Source organism: Chanos chanos, chromosome 5 (genome assembly GCF_902362185.1).
Source record: "Chanos chanos chromosome 5, fChaCha1.1, whole genome shotgun sequence".
Classification (NCBI taxonomy): Eukaryota; Metazoa; Chordata; class Actinopteri; order Gonorynchiformes; family Chanidae; genus Chanos; species Chanos chanos.
Window position 1 is genome coordinate 28,620,815 of NC_044499.1, and position 21,558 is coordinate 28,642,372.

General features: G+C 42.0%; 1 protein-coding gene across 1 annotated transcript in view; it reads right to left on the reverse strand.

The window, feature by feature from the left end:
* The window catches only part of baiap2b (BAR/IMD domain containing adaptor protein 2b), a 54,709-nt gene that overhangs the window by 27,363 nt on the left and 5,788 nt on the right, over nt 1-21,558 (reverse strand). The window contains exons 2-4 of the mRNA XM_030775726.1: nt 15,020-15,095; nt 10,869-10,955; nt 1-4 (exon numbers count right to left, since the gene is read on the reverse strand). The exon at nt 1-4 is cut by the window's left edge and continues 8 nt beyond it. Coding sequence (XP_030631586.1) covers nt 1-4; nt 10,869-10,955; nt 15,020-15,095 — 167 coding nt within the window. The remainder of the gene's footprint in view (nt 5-10,868; nt 10,956-15,019; nt 15,096-21,558) is intronic.

The window sequence follows — 21,558 nt, forward strand, 5'->3', positions numbered from 1 at the left end:
TCTTCTGATAATGTAATGCATTGTAAAAAAGGAACAAAAGATTTCGATTGAGCAAAGAATAAAGGCACAGAAGACCTGAAGGCAGTGAAAGAGAAAACTCCTCCAGAGGAATGACACACACTCACACGCACACACACACACACACACACACACACTCAAACGCACGTGCACAAACACTCACACACACACACACGATCACACATGCGCACAAGCATGGTTTCTCTTTTCCTCCTCCCAGTCTAGCCAGTTAGCATGGCGCAGAGTCAGACAGACGCTCTGTAGGTCTGTAACACAGTCAGCTCACACAGGATGACAATATCCACATTTCTCTCAAACAACACAGACCACGTCTTGGCTGTTGTGTGATTGACCTGGAGGTTTCATAGCGTTTCTGAAATCCTTGAACTCATTTAACTTATTAAAACTTAAAAAAACAAATAATGAATTACCAATTACAAGTAAAGCACAGAAACATTACTTTTCACACAATTTGCTGACTGATGTTCCTGTTCTGCCGTGGGTGTTCAGTAAATGTATATAAGTACGTGAAAGGAACCTGGAGGACGTCCAGAGCTGGTTAAACCTGTTAGAAATGACTGACATATTCTGTAATTTTCTGCAAAATTGACTTAAAATGACACAGGACACAATAGATACATGAACAGGAGGTGTTTAACTGAAAAATAGCATGTGTTCCTGTTGAATGGAGGGTAAAGTAGAGTGCATGATCTCCTGTCTGAGTCTGTACTGACAGGCTCAGACTGGTTTGGGCATGTTCAGACTGGTTTGAAGTGGTTTGGGCCAGTTTGAAACCCTTCATTTCAAAAATACTGCATGTCATTTTACACATAAGCACAAGACATAAGTTAATTTGGGTTGAGGATTTGACATTCGATTTTAAAGGACAAAATATCTACACACACAAACTTCTGCCCTGCCCACACACACACACACACACACACACACACACACACACACACACACACAGTTACAAACACACATTAGAACATCCCTCTACCTCCTGACAACAGTGAACAAGCTCTGACAGCAGACAGACATGACAGGGGTGTGCATGTGTATGTGTGTTTGTGTGTACACTAGATGGATGCAGTGCGTGCTATCCTCCATCTCTTTCTGTCTTTTTGCGTGCGTGTGTGTGTGTGCTTGTGTGTGTGTGTGTGTGAGTGTGTAAAGTCCTCCACTGCACAGATCAACAAGAGTGCACTGCAAGAACACTGCAGTCCATCTTTGTACACAAACCCACATGAACAGACACATACATGCACACGCACACACACACACACACACACACACACACACACACAGAGTCACTCATGCGTTTGAATAAGACATCGACACTGGATGTAAACTTTGTGTTCTTCTCATATGTAAAGATCTGTCTTTAGATCCCTCATTACTGACTCCAAACAATGACAACTGGCCCAAAAGGTTCAAAAGTCCCTTCACAGCCCCCTCTCAAACACTCCCGCTAAAACTTTGCATGTGAACTAATAACAAACTTTTCTTCATAGAAGTGTGTCCAGTGATGTTCAGCTGTGGGTGTCACACTCATCAGTCATGAGGGACGTCCTTTGAGCAAATCAGAGGATGAAAATGGTGGGCGGAGACTCATCTGAGTGCCCCACCCACAGTTCAAACCAGTCAGCAACATTAATCATCCCAGATATAAAGCCTGTGAAATAATTCAGAGAGGTGAATTATGTTTTACCACATGGAGACACACACACACACACACACACACACACACACACACACATACACACACACACACAAAAAAAAATACTACACACAATTCCTTTATTTCCCTCCGTATTAGCATTCAAGATTTGACCATCCATCTCAGATAGTAGACACCATGTTGGAGAGAAAGAGGAATGATAGGAAGAGAGTCAGAGTCAGTCCTTTCTTTCAGCCAGACTGCCCCTCTCCTGCCTAACACTGATGAAGATGCCTCTTTTCAGAACCACAAAAACCAGACAAAAATCAGTAGGTCAACCGTAGGTGCCCTCACCAACCCCGCCCCATCTGACCCGCCCTCGTTTCCAGGACAACTTGATTTTCATTTCCTGTCAGAGTCGGATGATGTAACAGGCTCGTACTTGTGTGTGTGTCTGAAGTATTCATCTGTGTTTGTTGGCAGGGGCTCTAAGCCTCTTAGAAATAATCGGCGTGGATCACAACATCCCAGGCTCAGGTAGAACTAAGCTCATTGTCTTCCACTCTTAAAGGGCCAGATCAATGACAGGGCAGGGCTATTAAAGTCTGCACACAAACAGCTCAAGAAAAGACAGCTATTGTTGACTTGTTGATTATTATCATGTAGTTCCCTCCCCTCGCCGTCACTCTTTTTCCTGTGAGAAGCTCTGAGGAAGAGTCACTGGCTATAGGGGGAGATCTTCCTCACACAGAATTCACACCCACTGCTGAGTGAGAGTGCACACTTTTAGCTCCAAAAAGAGGGTTAATGCACTCTGGCCTTACTGACTCCTTTCATTTTCTCACTTTCTCTCTCTCTCTTTGTCTATCGTCATTCTCTCTCATTCTCACACACATACACACTCACACACACGTGAATATAAGAATAATGTAAGAGAACAAGCAAAACACCTTTAACATGACTTCTGTAAGTAAAACGCGTTTATCCCACTGTAGAGGGAGCATCGTGTGTGGTGAGAAGAATCAGTGATATTAAAGACGTGTACTGACAGAGACTGTTGTGAGGTGGGTGGTGTTGGCTGTGTTTGGGTACAGTAAGCGCAGAGTTAGACTAACCTTGTCTGACCCACATTAGTGCACATCTGGTAACAGAAAGAGAGAGAAAGAGAGAGAGAGACAGAAACAGAGAGGCCAGTTTCAGTACGCCCACACGTGTGTGTGTGTGTGTGTGTGTGTGTGTGTGTGCGCGTGCGTGTGTGACAGAGAAAGATAGAGAGAGACGAAGATAGATAAAAAGAGGGAGAGAGGGAGAGAGAGAGAGAGAGAGAGAGAGAGACAGAGAGAGAGAGAGAGAGAGAGAGAGAGAGAGAGAGAGAGAGAGAGAGAGAAAGAGAGATTCTGATTCTGATATACTGAGAAGTAAATGGCTGTAGGATTTCTACATTCAACTGGGACTGTTTTACAAAAACAAACACAAACAGCTAATCCTCTTCTGTAGTAACTGGTGTGAAAGAGGCTTCTGGGAAAAACAGTGCCTGACTGTCAACTGATATCCTGCAATCAGAACAGCGTTCCAAAAACTAAAAACATATCACTTCATCTCTCTCTCTCTCTCCCCCATCCCTCTCTCTATTTCTCTCTTTGGCCTTGCTGGGAACATAATTAAAGTCATAAAACTCCACAGTATGTGAAACATGTAGCTTCACAGATGGAACTAGTACAGAGCCTCTACAAAAGTTTCGTCCTCTCCACTAGGAAACCGTTCACTCCCAGAATCATTTCAAACAGGTGAACAATGCCATAGTAGACCCCATCATTCTCACATCTTTCTGCTCCTCCTCCACTTTGCTTTCAAAACCAACTACTTACTAAAGAGTGTCCCACTGACCAATCTAAATGCCCATCTCTCAGTGGAACCAAACTGCACCGAAAAATCACAGCCTTAAACAAGTGAGTGATGCATTTGAAGTTGATATTTTGTGAGGGGGACCACTACAAATACTCACTAACAAGCAGCTGGTGGGAGCCAAAATGGAGACTCATTATTGCAGGGCAGCATGGCAGTCCACAACTAATGGTCACTCCAACAATTTAAGATTGACTACAGCTTTTGTTCCACGGCCCCCTTGCCTCTGCAGTCTAACACCACCCCCCTTCCCAAAAATAATAAAATCCTAACCCCACACCCCACGACACACACACACAAAACAGGTATTAGCACGGTCTTTAGAATGACGGGGTTCTGTTAAAAGTCTGGATACTGGTTGAAATATGCATAGGGGAAACAGCACATGTAACAGCACATGTGAAAGGCTGAGGTGTGGAGGTTCTGTCTCTGTGAACAGTACCCCGAGGAACAGAAAACCACTCGGGCCTGTGCGTGGATACTCATGCTGTCTGCTGTTTTAGAGACTTCCACCTACTCAAGAAGCTTGCTGTTTGTGTGTGTGTGTGTGTGTGTGTGTGTGTGTGTGTGTGTGTGTGTGCACGCACATGCGTGTAGACAAAAAACAGCTTTTGTTTTTCACAACTCTAGGTTAGTTTTAGTCCCAACCAAAACAAGAATTGTCATGCTTAGCCTTCATTTAATTTCATTTCATGTTGATTCTTGTCCTTACATTAGTGATATTATAAACATTGTCCCACTACCATCACCCAGTTGTGCTGTACGTAGTGTGTGTGTGTGTGTGTGTGTGTGTGTGTGTGTGTGTGTGTGTGTGTGTGTGCGCTTGTGTGTGTGTGTGTGTGTGTTTGTGCACTGATTGGAAACTGATGGGATAGGAATGCACATGTTTGTTGTTTGTTGTTTGTGCATGAATGAGCAGAAAATCTGTGTATGGAAAGAAAGACAAACAGTTATGTCATGGAGACTGTTCCAAACAAACACATATAATCAGCTGCACTGGTATGACTGGGGTTGTCTTCATCAGAGGGCAAACACAGCTGCAGAGTTACTCTGATAATGAAATGTTTCACACGACATCATCATCATCATCATCATAAAGTACATAAGGACAACGTTCTAGTCAAGAGCAGGTCATTAAAATCAAATTGTCATCCAGTCCCGTGCTGCCACACTGTGAAACACAAACAGCTGCTGGTTTTTCATAGTTATTTGAGTAACAGAGGAGCATTATCAATCTCTCTGTCTCTGTCTCTCTCTTTCTCACTCACTAACACTCTCACTCATTGTGTGCTTTTTCCTCCACGCAGTATTGCTAAGCAAACCAACTACTCATCCATTTGTTTTAAAAATAGAGACGACAGCATAAGGATAAGAAGTGCACACAACAGCTGGAGAGGAAGAAGAGATGGGCGGAGAGTGAGAGAAAGAGAAAGAGAAAGAGAAAGAGAAAGAGAAAGAGAAAGAGAAAGAGAAAGAGAGGGGGGGGGCTAAAAAAAAGGTGCTTTCTGGCTAATGAGGGCAGTCAGAGAGATCAAAAGGCTGGCTAACCTGTGCTGGAAATGTAAGGGTCTGTTTCTTTGATTTAAAAGCCCAGGGTTCCGTAATGAGTCTGAGTTCACCACCATAATACAACCCAGGTCACAGTTACAATGCAATCAGTACATAAGACTTCTGTATGCATGAAAAGCACTCTCCAAGTGTACAATACAGACATACACTCTGTGTCTAATGGATCCCTCTTTCGTATCTGTCTCTGAAAGGACGGAGAGACTCTTATTGTTGTGTATATGTAAACTACTTATGGCTAACAGGAAACATATGAGTCACTAGATCTGCCTGTCACAGGCCACTAGCAAGGCTAATGACAGTGTTGACTGAACTCAGGACAGAGCATGATTCAGTAAATATTTGTCACGCTCTCTGTCCAGGAAAACCAGCTGTACTGTAAAGTGAAGAAAAAGCCATTGTTCAGTTGCATTACTGCATTTTGTGCATATGCTGTATTATTATTGACATGTGAGGATTTCTGAACAGCATAAATGCCAACATAAAGTACATAAAGTCCAAATGGACAGTATTAAAATATAAAATTGAAATCAATACATAGTCTCTGAATTTGATCTTTACAGAAAGGATCTTTCTTTGTTTCCACAAGTGTGTGTGTGTGTGTGTGTGTGTGTGTGTAGTGATGTCCCTGAAGGAGCCATGGCATAAGTTATTTGCAGACTTGATGCTGATCTGTCAGTGTTACTGATATGTGGAGAAGTCTGTGTTACTGCTGTGTGGAGATGTGTGCTGGGAGATGCAGTTTTTGTCATATGTGTGGGGGTTAATATAGAGCAGGTTCAGAGTCATCAGAACAGGGCTAGAGGCTGACAGCAGGCAGTGGATTCCTGACTGACAGAAAACGTCACTCACACTTTCATTATTCAACCCCTTACAGACAAAAACACAAGCATCAATCCATTCCTTCTTTACTGCCAATCAATTTTCCTCTCTGTACAGAACATGTTCAGCTCTCTGTGAATGCTGCCTTGTTTTTGAGAGAGCAACTGCTTAAAATGGTGCCTTGGCAAAAAGTAACAGAGGACAGAGGATAAACAGTGAAAAGACTTGTGTCAGTGTACAGAATCGACATGATCTGGTTTAATATATTCAACAAGACGCAATGTGTTTGTGGCTGCGCATGTCTCGGTTAGGGCAGACACATCCTTTCCATGCTTGTTCATTCAAACTCATTAACTAAACTCTGTTTGTTTCCCTGGATACTGTATTACATATTTCACTTTATTGGAAATGGTTTTGCTGAGAGAAACTGGATTATCAAGAACATGTTTTGCTTCAGAGTGTGAAAAAGAATGAGGCAAAATACATATGATAATATTTCAAAGATAGCAAGATCCATTTTTCATTTGGCCATACCTCTATACACAGTACATTTAGTAGAGGAAAAATTCTCATGCACAAACATCTCCTCTCTCAAGAAATAACCCAAGTTAATTATTTGCTTAGCGTACATTAGTGTACTTGCATTTGTTGTCTTTCTAAAGTAAATTGACTGACTAAAGCAGTGAATTAGCTACTAGTATTTTTGACTTTAATTAGTCGAAAATCCTCAAGCTACACCCTATCTTTGGGAAAGCTTGCACTGGAAAAAGGAAACAATTAATGAAACCGCATAATACACTGGATGCATTTGTAACCAAGCATTTACATTCAAATATTATTCCCAGGGATACACTTATCTACTGTTTTTTCGGTTAATTATAACAGAAAAATCAACCAAGACAAACAACAACAACGACAACGAAGCAGTCTTTGATACTTATTCTAGACTCACGAACGCTACGTCATGAGCGTGACGACTGAATTCCTTATATGGGCAGAAGAAAGCAAGGCAGCGCAAGAGCTTTTTAAAATTCTACACGCTCGAGTACAGTACTACAGGAATACAAAAAGAAGCTGTTCTGGGCGACGCTGACACCACCGGCAGGCCATTTTGGGACATGAGTTCCGAGGATTTTGGCTACGTCTCCTTCCCATCTTCTTTCTCCTGTACCGGAATCGCTCCCCGATAAGGCATGCGTTTGATCTATTTTTAGTCGAGTGTTCTCCAAGGGCTGCCTGCGCTCCCGCATCAATGCGTGGGCAGACTGCAAGCGGGGGCGGTGTGATACTAGATTGCTACTGCACTAAGGGAATGACTCGCAACCCTTCTCACACAGATGAGACTGAAAGTTAAAATGAGCTGAAAGCAAATTTGTGGTGAAGATAGCGCAAGCTAAATCGGGGAAAAGCCTGTATTGAATTCAGTTGGTGAAATAGATGAAACGAAGCTCAGACTTAATGAGAACAGGCATGCCTTACAGAGTACACTAGGATTTACGTAGTACCTACAGACCATTCCCTTTTGGCAGTATCCAATTTAATGTGGCAAACAGCGAGTATATTTCCAGAGAGTCAGTAACGATTGCTAGGACTACAATATTACTGTCAAAGCCCATGTCCATCCGGTAGAACTACAACTATTATATACAGTCTCAACGAGCATGTCCCCACATGCTTAACCCGAGGCCGCCTTTCTTCACAAAGAGCTTGTCCGTGTTTGTGTGTGTGTGTGTGTTGCATGTGTGTAATATTCAACTTGAATGTGACAGTGATACTAAGCCTGTGGTGGTTGTTTCTGTCTGAAGCGTAGTAAGAGGCTCTTCCGTCCTCAGGACGCCTGAGCATCCATCTGTGTTCCCACATTGACTTCCTGTGGAAACGTCACACACCCCGAGAAGCTGACAAGATTTATTTTGTATCTGCTTCTTTTGGTAAACAACACTGTTATTCTTTTTTTTTCTTATTTTAGGTCTGCAGGGATCTGTTCCACTTCAAATCCTTGCAGAGTGTTTAGCTTGTCCTGGAGTTTCCCAAATAGCCAGCACTCATTCAGCCCTGAATTTCATATCCAAAAATACAAAGACTCAGGAGAGCAATCTGCTGGCATCTTCATTCATCCAGATGGATCATGTTTTTTCTTTCCTGACTGACCTAAAGTCTGGGGGAAAAACTCAATAATCAAGGGGCAATATGATTTAGAAATAATCTGGTTATGGTAGAATCGTATGTTTATACAGAAGTGACAGTCTGAGGCTCCAGTGTTTTCATCATAAGATCTGCTGCAATCAGACTCACTATGTTCAAACAGGGTTTCCCTGACGGGTTCATTAGCACTGTTTGTTGGTTGAACTACAACATGAAGACCACTGTCTGTCTCGTAAGGCAAGCAAAATTATAATCCTAACATTAAGGCTTCATAAAATGAATGGTCGTGATTTTTCTAGATTTTCCATTAACGTACAGTATGACAGTCAGAAAGGCCATGATGCCAACATGCATTAACACATTGTCTGGTTTGTCCCACTCCTGTTTTGAAGGTCTTACATTATTCATCTCTATGGGAGGTTGGGGGGTAGGAAGGGGTATCAATCTGAACAGACAGGAACAGCGAACAAGTGATGGAGGCTAAACACACACACACACACACACACACACACTCTCATACACCTGAAGAAGCAGAGTCATGGTACTGGTGGCCAAGCCATTTAACAACCTCTTGTCACAGTGTTCCCCTACTGCTGCCACCATTCCAGCACATTCTGTAGGATCTGACCTGAACCCTGCTGTGTGTTTGAACTCATCACGTTTACAATTCCCCAGATGCCACTGACACCCAAGATTTATCTCTGTCAGGAGGTTGTTTTAGAACATCACTTTCGGATGTTGTTTTAGGATGTATGTGTGGTATGTTTCACTTCTCAGTTCTCTGCAGCCCCTGCCAGCTGTCCTCAGGACAGTTCTCATCTGATTTGACCAATTTTATTTTCCTCCAATTTATTTTTCACCAGTTTTAAATTTTCCACCTGTATAGTCTCACTTACACATTTCCATTTCTCTCTCTCTCTCTCTCTCTCTCTCTCTCTCTCGCTGTTTTACCTTGCATTGAAAATGGTGATTCCTTATAGCTTCGTCAGGTTTATAGCTTTGGAAAATATTCACATTACGTAGCATGGGTAATAGGAGTGTTTCAATTTATATACAGAACTGTGAGACACTGACCAGCTGATGTTATCACAACACATATACAGAAAGGTGGAGAAAGAGAGAGAGGACACTAATTTGATGAGCTCAAAAAGCCAGAGAGCTGTAGGCAATGCTGATGTGTACAGATGCAATCTTGCCCAAGTTCAGCCATGCCTGTTAACAGAGCGAGCACAGAGCCATTCCACAGAACAGTTACTATACTCTGATGAAACATGCTTCTGTTTCTGCTGTGGTGGAAAATCAGCAGACAGACACTCCTGGGAAATAAACACACAAAGACATTCACAAGACTAATCACTCACTCAGCTCAAGAAATTACTGTACTTAAAACAATGAGAAAGTGGAAGTGAGAAAAAAACCCAAAACAAATATAGACAGAGGAAAAATCTTTACATAACAGAGAGAGAGGGAGAGGGAGAAAGAAAGAGAGAGATTAAATGAAAGATAATGACATACAGAGTCTTCCTATCCAACAGGACAGGCTGGTCTGAAATGAGACTGCCAATAGATCCTCCACTATCATACATTTGCTGTCATGAGTGATTTGGAGATATATTCAAACTGGCCTCTGAGCTCCACGTCTCTCTGCCTGCAGCGCTGGAGAATATAGTTTGACAGTTTCAAACACTGGAATACAGAGGGCCCACCACTGCAAGTTTTTTTTTTTCTTTTCTTGTCTATTCTTTTCTTTTCTTTTTATTCCCTTTTTTGTTCGGCTAATGAAAAATATAATGACTTCACAGGAGTTAGAGTTGAATTCATTTAGTAATGGGGCTTGCACTGTTCAAATTAAATGGAAGAATACGAACTCAATTGAAAAACAAAAATAAATAAAAATAAAAAAAGACATTCAGCGTATTCACTGCATTCTGGGGATACTGAAAGATGAAGCTTCAACCCCAACGGGTTGGGTGAAATAAAGTTCCCAGATGAATAACGAAAGCCCTCCCCTCCCTCTCTCTCCTTCCCTCTCTCTCTTGCTCTCTTCCAGACTCAACTTTCTTGTCACATGTGGTGGTGGAACTGAGAATTACTCTTAGTGACTGCCTAGAGACAGTCATTCTATTTATGAGACTGTAGAGAAAGTCAGTCATATTCCTCCACCAAATGTCATCAAAAGTCACATCAGTACACAACCCTTCCATTAGCATACTGCCATGCACTACGGATGAGAAAAACAAATAAACAAACAAACAAAAAAAAACCACACAATGCCAAGTTTCTGAGCTCAAGATTCTGAGCTAGTCGTCCAAGACTTGGTGGGCTAGTAATCATCATGATGTGAATCTGACATATAAACATCTGGCACTGAATGAGTCTGTGCCTATAGAGGAAACTTCAGCCACAAAAGAAACCTGCTGGGTCAATCGTCATGGAACCCATTTTATGTATTCTAAAATTCTCAACCAGAAAAACTGCTTGCTCATTTAATCAAAGACATGGTGTGAAATCACAATAAGACCCCTAAAGACAAGTTTGACTTGAACAGAATGTTGTATGAATTTGAGTGTGTGTATATTTATGTGTATTTGTGCATGAGAAAACAAAAAAATCAGTCAGGTATGACTTAACCCCACACTCAGACCTCCTACCACCATTCATTCATGTACCCCCTCATAAAGACACTTTCCCTGACCTCCCCCTCCAAACCACGGGGGGGGGGGGGGCACTGTAACCTCAGTCTAGAACTCACCAAGATCCTTAGAGGCGTGACTCTCGCTGGCCAGCTCGCCCATCCGCACCAGAGCGTCGAAGTAGCCCTTTGCCGCAAAAGTCACACCTGGAAACATGGAAGCATTGGGGACGTCAGATATGGGAGTGTCCTGAAGCTTAGCCTACTGCGGTCAGCCCCACGCCCACAGCTTCCATTCCCATTGAGTTAGGTGTGATGGGTAGGAAAAAAACTAGACTACATGTTCCATGATGGCTCTGGGGGCATGGGTGAAGCTTGGGATTAATGAGCAATGAGGGGAAGCTAACTGTCATCGCTCAGTCTCCAAACGAAAACAGCTATGTGTTTCACAGCCTCTAAAACAACACAAGAGCCTCCTCTAAAACAAAAACCTGGTTAACCTTCCAACCTGACATCCAGAGGAGAACTAACTCTCCTGGGATGTAACCTTCCCATCTGACTGATCTCAGAACAGGGACAGCCAGGTCTCACTTGCTTCACTAGTGTTCCTTAAGGTCAGTACTGGCTCTGTCCAATGGGAGCCCAGCAGAGGTTTAAGAGATACAGAGAGAACAATGAGGCAACAAAGAAACCACCAAGCCCCAGCCGTGTTAAAAGGTCAAAGAATAGGAAGAGCAGATTGAAAGTGGTTACAATCTTTTCTGAAGGGGATTAGCTAAATTTAGTTGTCTATATGACATATATTAGCATAATTGAAAACTGAAGATTTGTGAAATTGTTTTACAGATTAATCTAACTGCATAATTCTCCAACACTGGCTCCAGCCTCTCTTTAACACACTAATCTACGTAACTTGAAATCTTTGACCTACTCCATAAGTCTTACAAGGACAACACCTTTTCTACTCAAACTTGCGAAGTTTTTTACTTTATCCTCCAGCTTCACCTGCAGACTAGTCATTAATTCAAGTGATTAATTTCCTCTTCTCACACAGTGATAAAACAGCAGGAGATCTCACCAAGGATTTTATCCAATCCATTACCCTAACCACTTAAAATATTCAAAAATTCCCTGCTCTCAGCATCAAGCATCCTCTCCTCCACCAGAGACAGAGATTGCATCATCAGACATTTGATAAACCTCTTGATCAGGATATACAGGATTTTGGCTGTCACTTGAGGGTTGGTATTGGGCAGCCTTGACGCAGTGAAAAGTGTGATCGTGTGCCAGTGCTGCGGTGAGAGGTGTGAGTTAAGCCATGGTGCTGGTGTCCAGCCAAGCATGAAGGCATGGCCTTATCCGCTAGCGCCCATGCAAAGCCCAGCCACAGGTAGAAATGGATTAGTGCATGAAATCTGGGGGCTTTGCCTGTTTTCTGAGAGAGTTGTACAGGGTGGCGTGAGACGTGAGGGAGGGGTCCTGAGCAAAGAGGATTAGCATGCCCTCATGAACAGCCCTGATATAGAGTAGAGCCCAGCTCTCCGCCAGCCATTTCAAAGGAAAGAAAATGTACATAGATAAGCAGAAAGGGATGAATTAGAGGAAAACAAAGATAAAAGCCACCTAAGAAATGTTCGTATTTAGTCCTAATTATCCCCTTTTTTTCTAAACTGGAACTTTGCGATTGATCCTCTTTCTCTCTGTCCCATACTCGCTCTCTCCCTTTCTCTCCCCTCCCCTGCCTTCCCTTTTCTGTCAGTCTCACTGCTGTATTGGAGACTCTTGTCTCCAATCTCGAGTATCTGTAATTGAAAGCTGTGCCTCCAGCAGCCTTTCACAAAGAGTGACGCTGAGGGACTAAGGGTAGAGAATCATGGGGTAGAAGGCATACCAGCTGCTGCTCAAAGCTCTCACTGAAGTACTCACGAGATCAAAAACCAGCAGCATCTTTTCCACTGAGGTTCTGGAACTTTTGGGGAACTAAAAAGTTCTGGAACATTTCAGAACATGAATGATGCAGTTCCTGAACACATCCAAGGTTTGCTTTCCCACTGCACCACAAGAACCATGAAAATTATATAAATTAGGAGTGAGGGTAATGCTGTCTCTGTCTGAACGACTTCAGTTAATGTGGTCTTTAATTTTTGTGCATTCTTGTGTGTGCCACATTTTCTGATAAACCTTTTCGCTCCAAGATTCAAACTCTGGATTTCATCCTCCAAAAGATACTAAGTAAGGCTTGCACCTTTTGCTGGTCCATTTCTCCACTCCTTTTGGTGTTCTGGTTTTCCACATTTCCACATAGCTACTTTGTTATAACTCGCCTGCTCTCTATCTAAATGCAAATATTTGTTTACTATGTTTGTTCACTCAATAAATCCCAGTATTTAAAAGTAAATGGCAGTTGGACTCCTTGGTCATTCTGTGAAAGCTGTGTTTGACCAGTCAGCAGTGAACAGTACTGAGAGTTCCACCCCAATAGTTCCTGCGCCATCAAAATTCCCACTCTGGAGTAGGTGCTAAAAAGCAATTCAGGACTATGGTTCAGGAACCAAAATCAGCCAAGGTTCCTCAACTAGAAAAAGGAGTGAACTTCGTTAGTTTCTGAAAAAGTTCCTTGTTCCAAAAAAAGTTCCTGCAGTGGAAAAGGCCCTAGTGAAACTCATTAAAAATCTTTGAACATTTTCAACTGTTGTGATGACAAAAATCTAACAGTACTCTGACTCAAACTCTGGCGACACAAGCACTTTCAGTGGGAAGAGATTTTTTATTGTAAACTAAACCTTTAGTTTGCCTCTAACAATTAAAATTCTTCTGCTCTCTGAATCTAATTCACTTCAGAAAACACCAATGGCAAAAGCAGAGACCAGAACCACTCCTTCCTATAGCACTCAGCTGTTCATTAGTGTGTTACTAAAGATTCCCTCTCAGTACCTCGAGAGAGGAGGCATATTTACTATTCCAGCCAATACCCACCAGTCACCCTGTGATAGATCCTGTGTGCCAATGTGGCGCCGGCCCAGACAGCGAGGCATTGATAGAGTACAACTCCCCCGTTCAGAGTGTCCATTCTATTTTTAGCCCTATCAATCAGACTGGCGCAGGCTCACTTGGGGTAACCACACAGGGCTGCAGACTCCTCTCTGTATTCTTCCAGCAAAATAAGTGGTTGTGCCGAAGTCTCACTAAGCCTGCAAGGACATGGCATCTGCACAAAGCTCAGTGCCACTGCTGATGGTATGGGTCTGTTTCTAGAGCAGTGTTTTCCCCTGTCCATGGTCCTGAAATGCCTAGGCTAAAACCTGGGTGCATGTCACATGACTGTATGAATGTCGCTAAATGCAGCTTGCTATTCCACATGTTGAAAAGGCAATTCCGGAAAAGATAGGTATATGGTATATCGTTCCTTGTTATGAAAGAGAACTGATCTCACAACAAGGAACGTTATAACACAGTTACCATAGTTAGTTTTTAGATCAGAGTGAAAAATACTGGACAGACTAAACAGTTCTCCTACAACCACCAAAAGGGTAAGAGCATAAAGAATGCAGTTTTGAAGCCCAGAATCAGCCCTGCAGTAAAAACAAGGCAGTCACTGTGTTTGTCCTGGTTACATTCCTGCACTGTTCCCATTTCCCTCCCTTTGAGGGACCAGGCAAACTCTCAGAGCTAAACCTGGCCTACTTACAACAGCCCTGTGCTCCACTTTCTGTTCCCTTTGTCCCAGCGCCCATTTCAGCTTTAAAACCCTCAAGACCTTCTATTTGCCCTGTTGACTGAATTCATTATAAAACACATACACCCACAAACATACACTGACAAAAACAATGAATAGACACACTTAAGTGTATCCCTGACCTCCACCCACACTGAACAGTATGTCTGTTTTAAACATGCATGCATGAGCAATGAATGGGTGTGGAGCAGGTGACAGTTTGTCTGTAATGAAGGAAGCCAACCTCCCACAAAACAGTGTTGTACAACTTCATTTAATAATCAAACATTCAAAAAACATTTAGTAAGCATCTCAGGTAGAACAGTTCAAGGCTGAACTCAATCATGCAGGTAGCTGTCAAATAAAGACTCCTGGGATCTTAATAAAAACTCTGAATATTTACACCATATTTGGTTCATCACTATTCCAAAATGGCAGGAGATTAATAGGGGTGACCCAGTAAAAAAAAGCGTTAGGACAGCTGGCAAACAGCCTGGAGGTGTGATGGTATGCAAACAAATTAGAGACGGAGAGAAATAGCAGCTGATGTACTTACTGGACAGGGCTTTCTCGTAAGTCTTCGCCATGGCAACAAAGTTTCTCAAGCAGGGGTTGAACTGTTCCATGATGGACTGCAATAGAGAAATAACATGCTTTCAGTTAGCAGTCACTAACTCTCAAGCATTCAAACACACACACACACTCATGCAAAAAAAAGCTGAACTGCGGGCACCCAACTCAGAGCAGAAATCATGTCTGATCCCAGCGCAGCAGAGCAGATACTCTGACGAATCATTCAGCAGTTACATCCGTGGGACCGAGAAGCCGGAGGAGGGGATCTAATAACCAAGAAAAGGACGTAATTCTTTTGGAGCACTCATTCAAACCTCAGGAGTTCATTCAACATCTGCAATGTCCTTACAAGCCAGAAATGTGTCATCCTGATGGTGGTGCCTTTTCTTTTGTTCACCAGGAGTAGTACAGCGAGACTAAATCAGCAATGAGTGGTAGTAGTGGTGTCAACTGGTAATTTGGACGATAGTGAGGAGTTCATTGTCGTGTAACCGTGCTGCCTTGTAATCAACTCACTGAAGTGTAGTGAGCAGGCACTACAAGTGTAGCAAATGGATTATGGCTAAACACACACTCATATACATGTAGTCGTGGTCTCTCTGCCAAGAGTCAAGAATGCTAACATCAACCTCAACATGTTCTCCTTCTGGACTCCATCTCACACAAAACAACATAATAGAAACGGACACCTGTCAAGACAGCCATTCCTCTACCAAGCCAGTGGTCCAATGAATGTCTCCCCATTGCTCACTTTCATTGGTTGTCCTTAAAAAGAGAATCATCCTTCCATCAAAATCCTTTAGCAGAACAAAGTGGGCAGCAGAGCAGCTGTGATGGACCTTGTCCTCCACTTGTAAGTGCAGGAAAATACACAGTGAATGATGATCTTTGGCTGAGTCATGGTTCTTAGCACCTGTCCTTTGTGTCTCTCCCAGAAAAGCCTTCTCCAGCTCTAAACTGAAGACAGCAGTCTCTCTCTGGACTGTGACTACTCATTTTCCTCTGTTTGAGCTATGGTCACATGGGAAAAAAGTGGTAAATTCACGGCTTCTGTCCAATTCTTCATCCTTGTTTTATAAGTTCAAAGTTATCATCTTTGATCCCTCATGGTCCATTTCTATGACTCATTGTTAAAAGTCAGAACAGCATGTAGGAAACACTCTGTATTCTCCGAGTCGTGATTATCCTCAGAGCCACTGTGGTAGAATTATGTACATGTATTAATTATGTATGCACAAGACATGTGAAAAATGAGGGACAAATAGATACCTATACAAATACTCACTGGCTTAATATCGGTTTTTAGATTACTTTAATATTGGTTTAAGATTGGTTTAAGCTTGCTTTTGGATTGCTTTAAGATTTGTTTAAGCTTGCTCTAAGTCTGTTTTAAGATTGGTTTAAGCTTACTATAACTCTGTTGTAAGTCTGTTTTAAGCTTGCTTTAAGATTGATTTAAGCTTGTTGTAAGTCTGTTGTAGGTCTGCTTTAAGCTTGGTTCAAGACTGCTTGGGAGAACTTGTGGGAAATGCAGGGGGAAGAGTAAGATAAAGCTGTTTGCCAACAGGATTTGCATGTGAGGATATGAAAAAGTCCATTTAGTTTCATGAGAGTGAGAGAGCATTTAATGTGTTTATACAGCTCATTACAGGAGGGAAACAACCCACTTCTACAGAAGAAAGACCCCTCCAATTGTTCTACTTATTTCATAAACAAGTTCAGCTAAGAAGGGGAGGATGTGTGGGGTGTTTGTAGTTCCATGTGAACCACTTTGCAGCAGTGTTGTTGATGCACAGGAGCACTGGCACACTGTGGACTCTGACAGACTGGTGCTGGTTGAGAAACATAAAATAAGATATTTTTTATATTTGGGAGATGGGGGCACTGTCATGGACCATTGCTCACATTCAGATGAATCATTCTTAAAGCAGACCAGAAACAGCACCTCCTAGTCGAAACATCTGTAGCCCCCAAGCTTCAGAGTTCCTATTTGCAATGGTTTAAGTATTGTGGAATAAACCATGAGAGGCCAAATACCATGACAGACTGATTCCCAACAACAGACCTGCCCTTCCAGCTCCCCTCATACTCTCAGTATGGGCTGGACAGGAGAGGAAGCAAAGAGGAGCCACTCAAAACACAGGGCACCAGAAAATGTAACTTCCCTTTGTGTGGAGCAAATAGTATCAAACTACTGAAACAAAACATAGAACATACACCTGTGTCCAAATTTGATACAAACACCCAGAAATCAACATATCACCAAAAAATGAACTAGAACACATTTCTGTAAAACATTCACAGAGACAGAATGTCGTGAAGAAAAAACAAGTCCTTCTCAATTTTACCCCATGCCTTGATTTCACCGCTACATAAAACATCAACAGAACAAATAAAATAAATTAAAAGTGGTGTCAGGAAACTTAATAAATAAATAAGGCTGGAGAAAACAAATAAGAGAGAGGAAGAGCTTGAAAAGAGAAGGAAAGACAGACAGGGCTCTGTGGCTGATGAACATGGCCTGCTCCTGAAGGACTTTGGGTTATGCAATCAGAAAAGTCTGCCTTTCTATTCCCACATTCCTCTGGGATAAAAGGTGATGAGCAGGCATCTTAAACCCAATAGACACACACACACACGTGACACGTGACACTTTCCTCTCTCACACATGAGAAAACACAGAGATATGCATCACTCACAAGCACTTGGGCCCACCCATGAGCACACAGAGTCCACAAACAGAGTGTTCTTACTATAAATAAATACATTTAAACCTACATACAGTCCTGTTTGGACCCAGATGTAATCAAGGGCTGTTTCCACAGTCTCTCAAACCTACCTGGACCTCCATTGATCAAAAATCTCTTAGCCTGCTTCACTGAAAACAAAGAGAGATCCACTAAACAGTCTATGAGGTGAGCCCAGACCACTCTCTCCAGTGTGTCTAATCATTCACTCTTAAAGCCCACTCCACTTGAGAAAGCTTCTCCCCTGATTAGTTCACTGCCAATCAATCAATGTTTTCCCCAGCGAGCAGCAGAGGAAGGCTGAAATGTCTATCAGCTGTCAATCACTACCCCAGTTTGAACACTAATCAGCCGCTAATTCATAAATCACAGTGCCACAAACATGCATGTCAAGGAATAATCAACGAGGGTAATTAAGAAGCACAATTTGAGATGACTTCATTCTCTCAGCAAGGAGCATCCATTCCAGACACAGCTCAGATTTCCCCTCTTGTTAAAGTATAATTTCCATGTTTAACAGACACTTCAGTCATGGGATGGAAATTTCAGAGCACTGACTGAGACAGCACATGAACATAAAAACAAAACTAAATTCATAGATTTATAAAAGAGAGAGATACAACTGCCTCTACTCAGAGAACTCTGGTCAAAGAACATTTACCATTATTGACTTTGCCTATGTAGAAGAGAAACAAGATTGTTTCAGAGGTTTATTAGAAAACATGCAAGGAAAAGATGCAGTTGAGATCTTGCCAACAGGAGAGAGAGAGAGAGAGAAGATCTGAGTACAATGACCACACACTAATCTGCAAGATGCCTGAGCTGTAAAAGATGCTGTCTTCACCAAGATTCCACTATATGGCCCAGTGGTATGGGGCAGTATATAGTACAGTGGTATGGACTGTACTCAGACAAGGGCAGTATGCAGTACAGTGATATGGACTGTACTCACAAAGCGACAGTATACAGTACAGTGGTATGGACTGTACTCACAAAGCGACAGTATACAGTACAGTGGTATGGACTGTACTCAGACAGGGGGAGTATATAGTACAGGGGTATGGACTGTACTCAGACAGGGGCAGTATATGGTACATTGGTACTAACTGTACTCAGACAGGGCAGTATATAGTACAGTGCTATGGACTGTAGTCACACAGGGGGAGTATATAGTACAATGGCATGGACTGTACTTTGAACGATTCAGGTCTACAGTCCAGTGGCACAGACTGTACTATATACTGCACCTATCTGTCATGTCCTGCACGCTTTGTGTCCATTTCAACATCCCTATGCTTTGGTTTATGAGTTGTCTGGGTACTGATCACTGGCACTGGAAACTATTCTACCAAGATTCTTATGACTGTGTTTGGGCCAGATTCTGACAGACCCAGAAATAATGTGATCAGTAATAATGTGATCATGTGACAGGACAAGGTGTTGACTGTTAACGTAATTAGCGTCTGAAAGTTATGAAACAGTTATGAAAGTTATGAAAAAGACTCATCTCTGTAAAGCACCAGCAGTCAGCGAGAGGATAACAGACACGACAGTTACTGCCAGTAATCTCATCCTTATGTGCAAGCTTGCTTTCTGACAATGTTGAGCTCTTGTGTTAGTCCTTTAACAGTCACCTGAGACAGCTCGATTCACACAGATACAGACATAAACTCACTGTAAAAACTGATAATTACAGTGTGTAGGGCTGAAAGAGTAATCGATTTCAAATCGAAATCATGATTTGAAACAATGCGATTAGCAAATCGCAAAGGCTGCGATTTAGAATATAGGTTATGAAGGTTATGAAGCGCGTCTGACCTAGGTTCCTCAGAATGCTGCAGAAAGTTCCATTGAACAGAATGGGCCATCCCACGATCGGGCGTCCGACATTTCTTGATATTGACAGCTGAAAAAAATGAATGACCGCTACCACTGGCAACTGGTTTTGTGCTTCTGATCCACATCTTTATATCATTCCGCAAGTAGTCTGTTCACTTATAACGGAAATAAACAGCCTATCTGCAACAAGTTAACGAGTCTGCAGGTAGCCTAACATGTTCCTATGCAACACTTGCAACGTTAAAAGTTCTGTTTGCTAGAAGGACTATTTTTCTCAGCCGAAGCCACAAACGGCAATAAAATCATTAGAATGAAACATTGTGTGAAGTTTCTTTTATCGTTTTGCCAAGTAACCGTACAATAAGCGGGGTTCTGCTCGTCCTGTCGGGATTTATTTTTCGATAATGCGGACTAAATTATACCTTACATGTTTGATTGTTCTATGTTCTATACCAGTTTTTAAAAATGTAATAAATACATGTTTGAAGCAATTCCATATCTTGAAGTTATCATCTTGGCATTAGAATATAGAGCAGTTAATATTTTGATGGTATCTCATGTGGTAATGCTCCATCACATGTTTTAAATCTATTACACAGTGAATATTGAACTGAAGCTTGACGTTAAAAAATTATATCGCAAATCAAATCGAAATCGCAATATCTGTCAGAAAAATCGGAATTAGATATTTTCCCCAAATCGTTCAGCCCTAACAGTGTGTGAGGTCACAGAATGCATGTAGGAGCAAAACAATTTACCAAGTCTGTCTGCTTGCACATTCAGATCTAAATCAGAATTTGTAAACAAAATCACAATGTTTGTGGTTGTCCATCTAATGAAATTAGTCTCACAGAAGACACGCCGTTTTCATCTCCAGGCCCATACTGGAGACCTGCAGATGGATCACACACTGAGTTCAGGCTGTTCCTTCACTGTCACAACGCCAGAGAGGCTAACAAGTCTTCGAGCTAGAGTCCAAGTCAAGTCTCAAGTCTTTGAGGGGCAAGTCCAAGCCAAGTCTCAAATCTCTTATGGTTGTAATAAGCGTTCTATCATCTGCTGCATACCATCCTGTCTGCTTAGAACACTGCATTGATATATCTAAGGAATTCAGAGCATGTACTGCATTATCATCACTTCTTTATCTATTAGCATACAGTATCAGTACTGATTAGTTGTTGCTCACCTAAAACAGGCTATTGCAACGCAATATGAAAAAAAAACGCAATGAAAGCTTTCCTTTAAAAAGTTAATAATTGTATTTTGCAGCTTTTTTGTTATTTTTTTGTTCTGCATACACAGGATATATGGTGTTGCTTGTCTGTTTTGATTAAGTTACCCAACCATTTTTATAGTCATAGCAAAGCCAACACTCTATGCAAACAAGTGTGGCAAGCAAACACTCACTCATCTTTTCAAAATATTCACTGAACGCCAGTCTAATCAAGTTAACCTCCCTCAGCTACAAAACTAGTAACCAGCTAATGTTAGATAGCTGATGCTGAGCTGACATGTTTGATAACCATCCATAGGCACTAACGTTAACTTGTCTTTCACATTACCAAGTGACTGACCAACCTGTCTGGGTGCGTCTTGAGGTGCCTGATAAAATTTGATGTGGTTGATCCAGCATCCTTTATTTTGATACTGCACACCTTGCATTTAGCCATTCTTTTGTCTGGGGCTTGTGTGAAGGCATTATAGCCAAAGGTTACCACAAAGGGCACAGCACCTGCAGGTGTGCTCGCCATGGTTATGGTGTTGTTGCTGCAGTTTACAGTCATCTGTGGCCGCACACATGTGTAAAGTTACACATGATAATAAGGGAAGGAGTGACATCCAGCTCGTCAGACATGTCCTTAATGTTAATGCACTAAAAAATTAAAAATAGAATAAAGATTGTTTACAAGTCCCAAATCTCGAGTCCGAGTCAAGT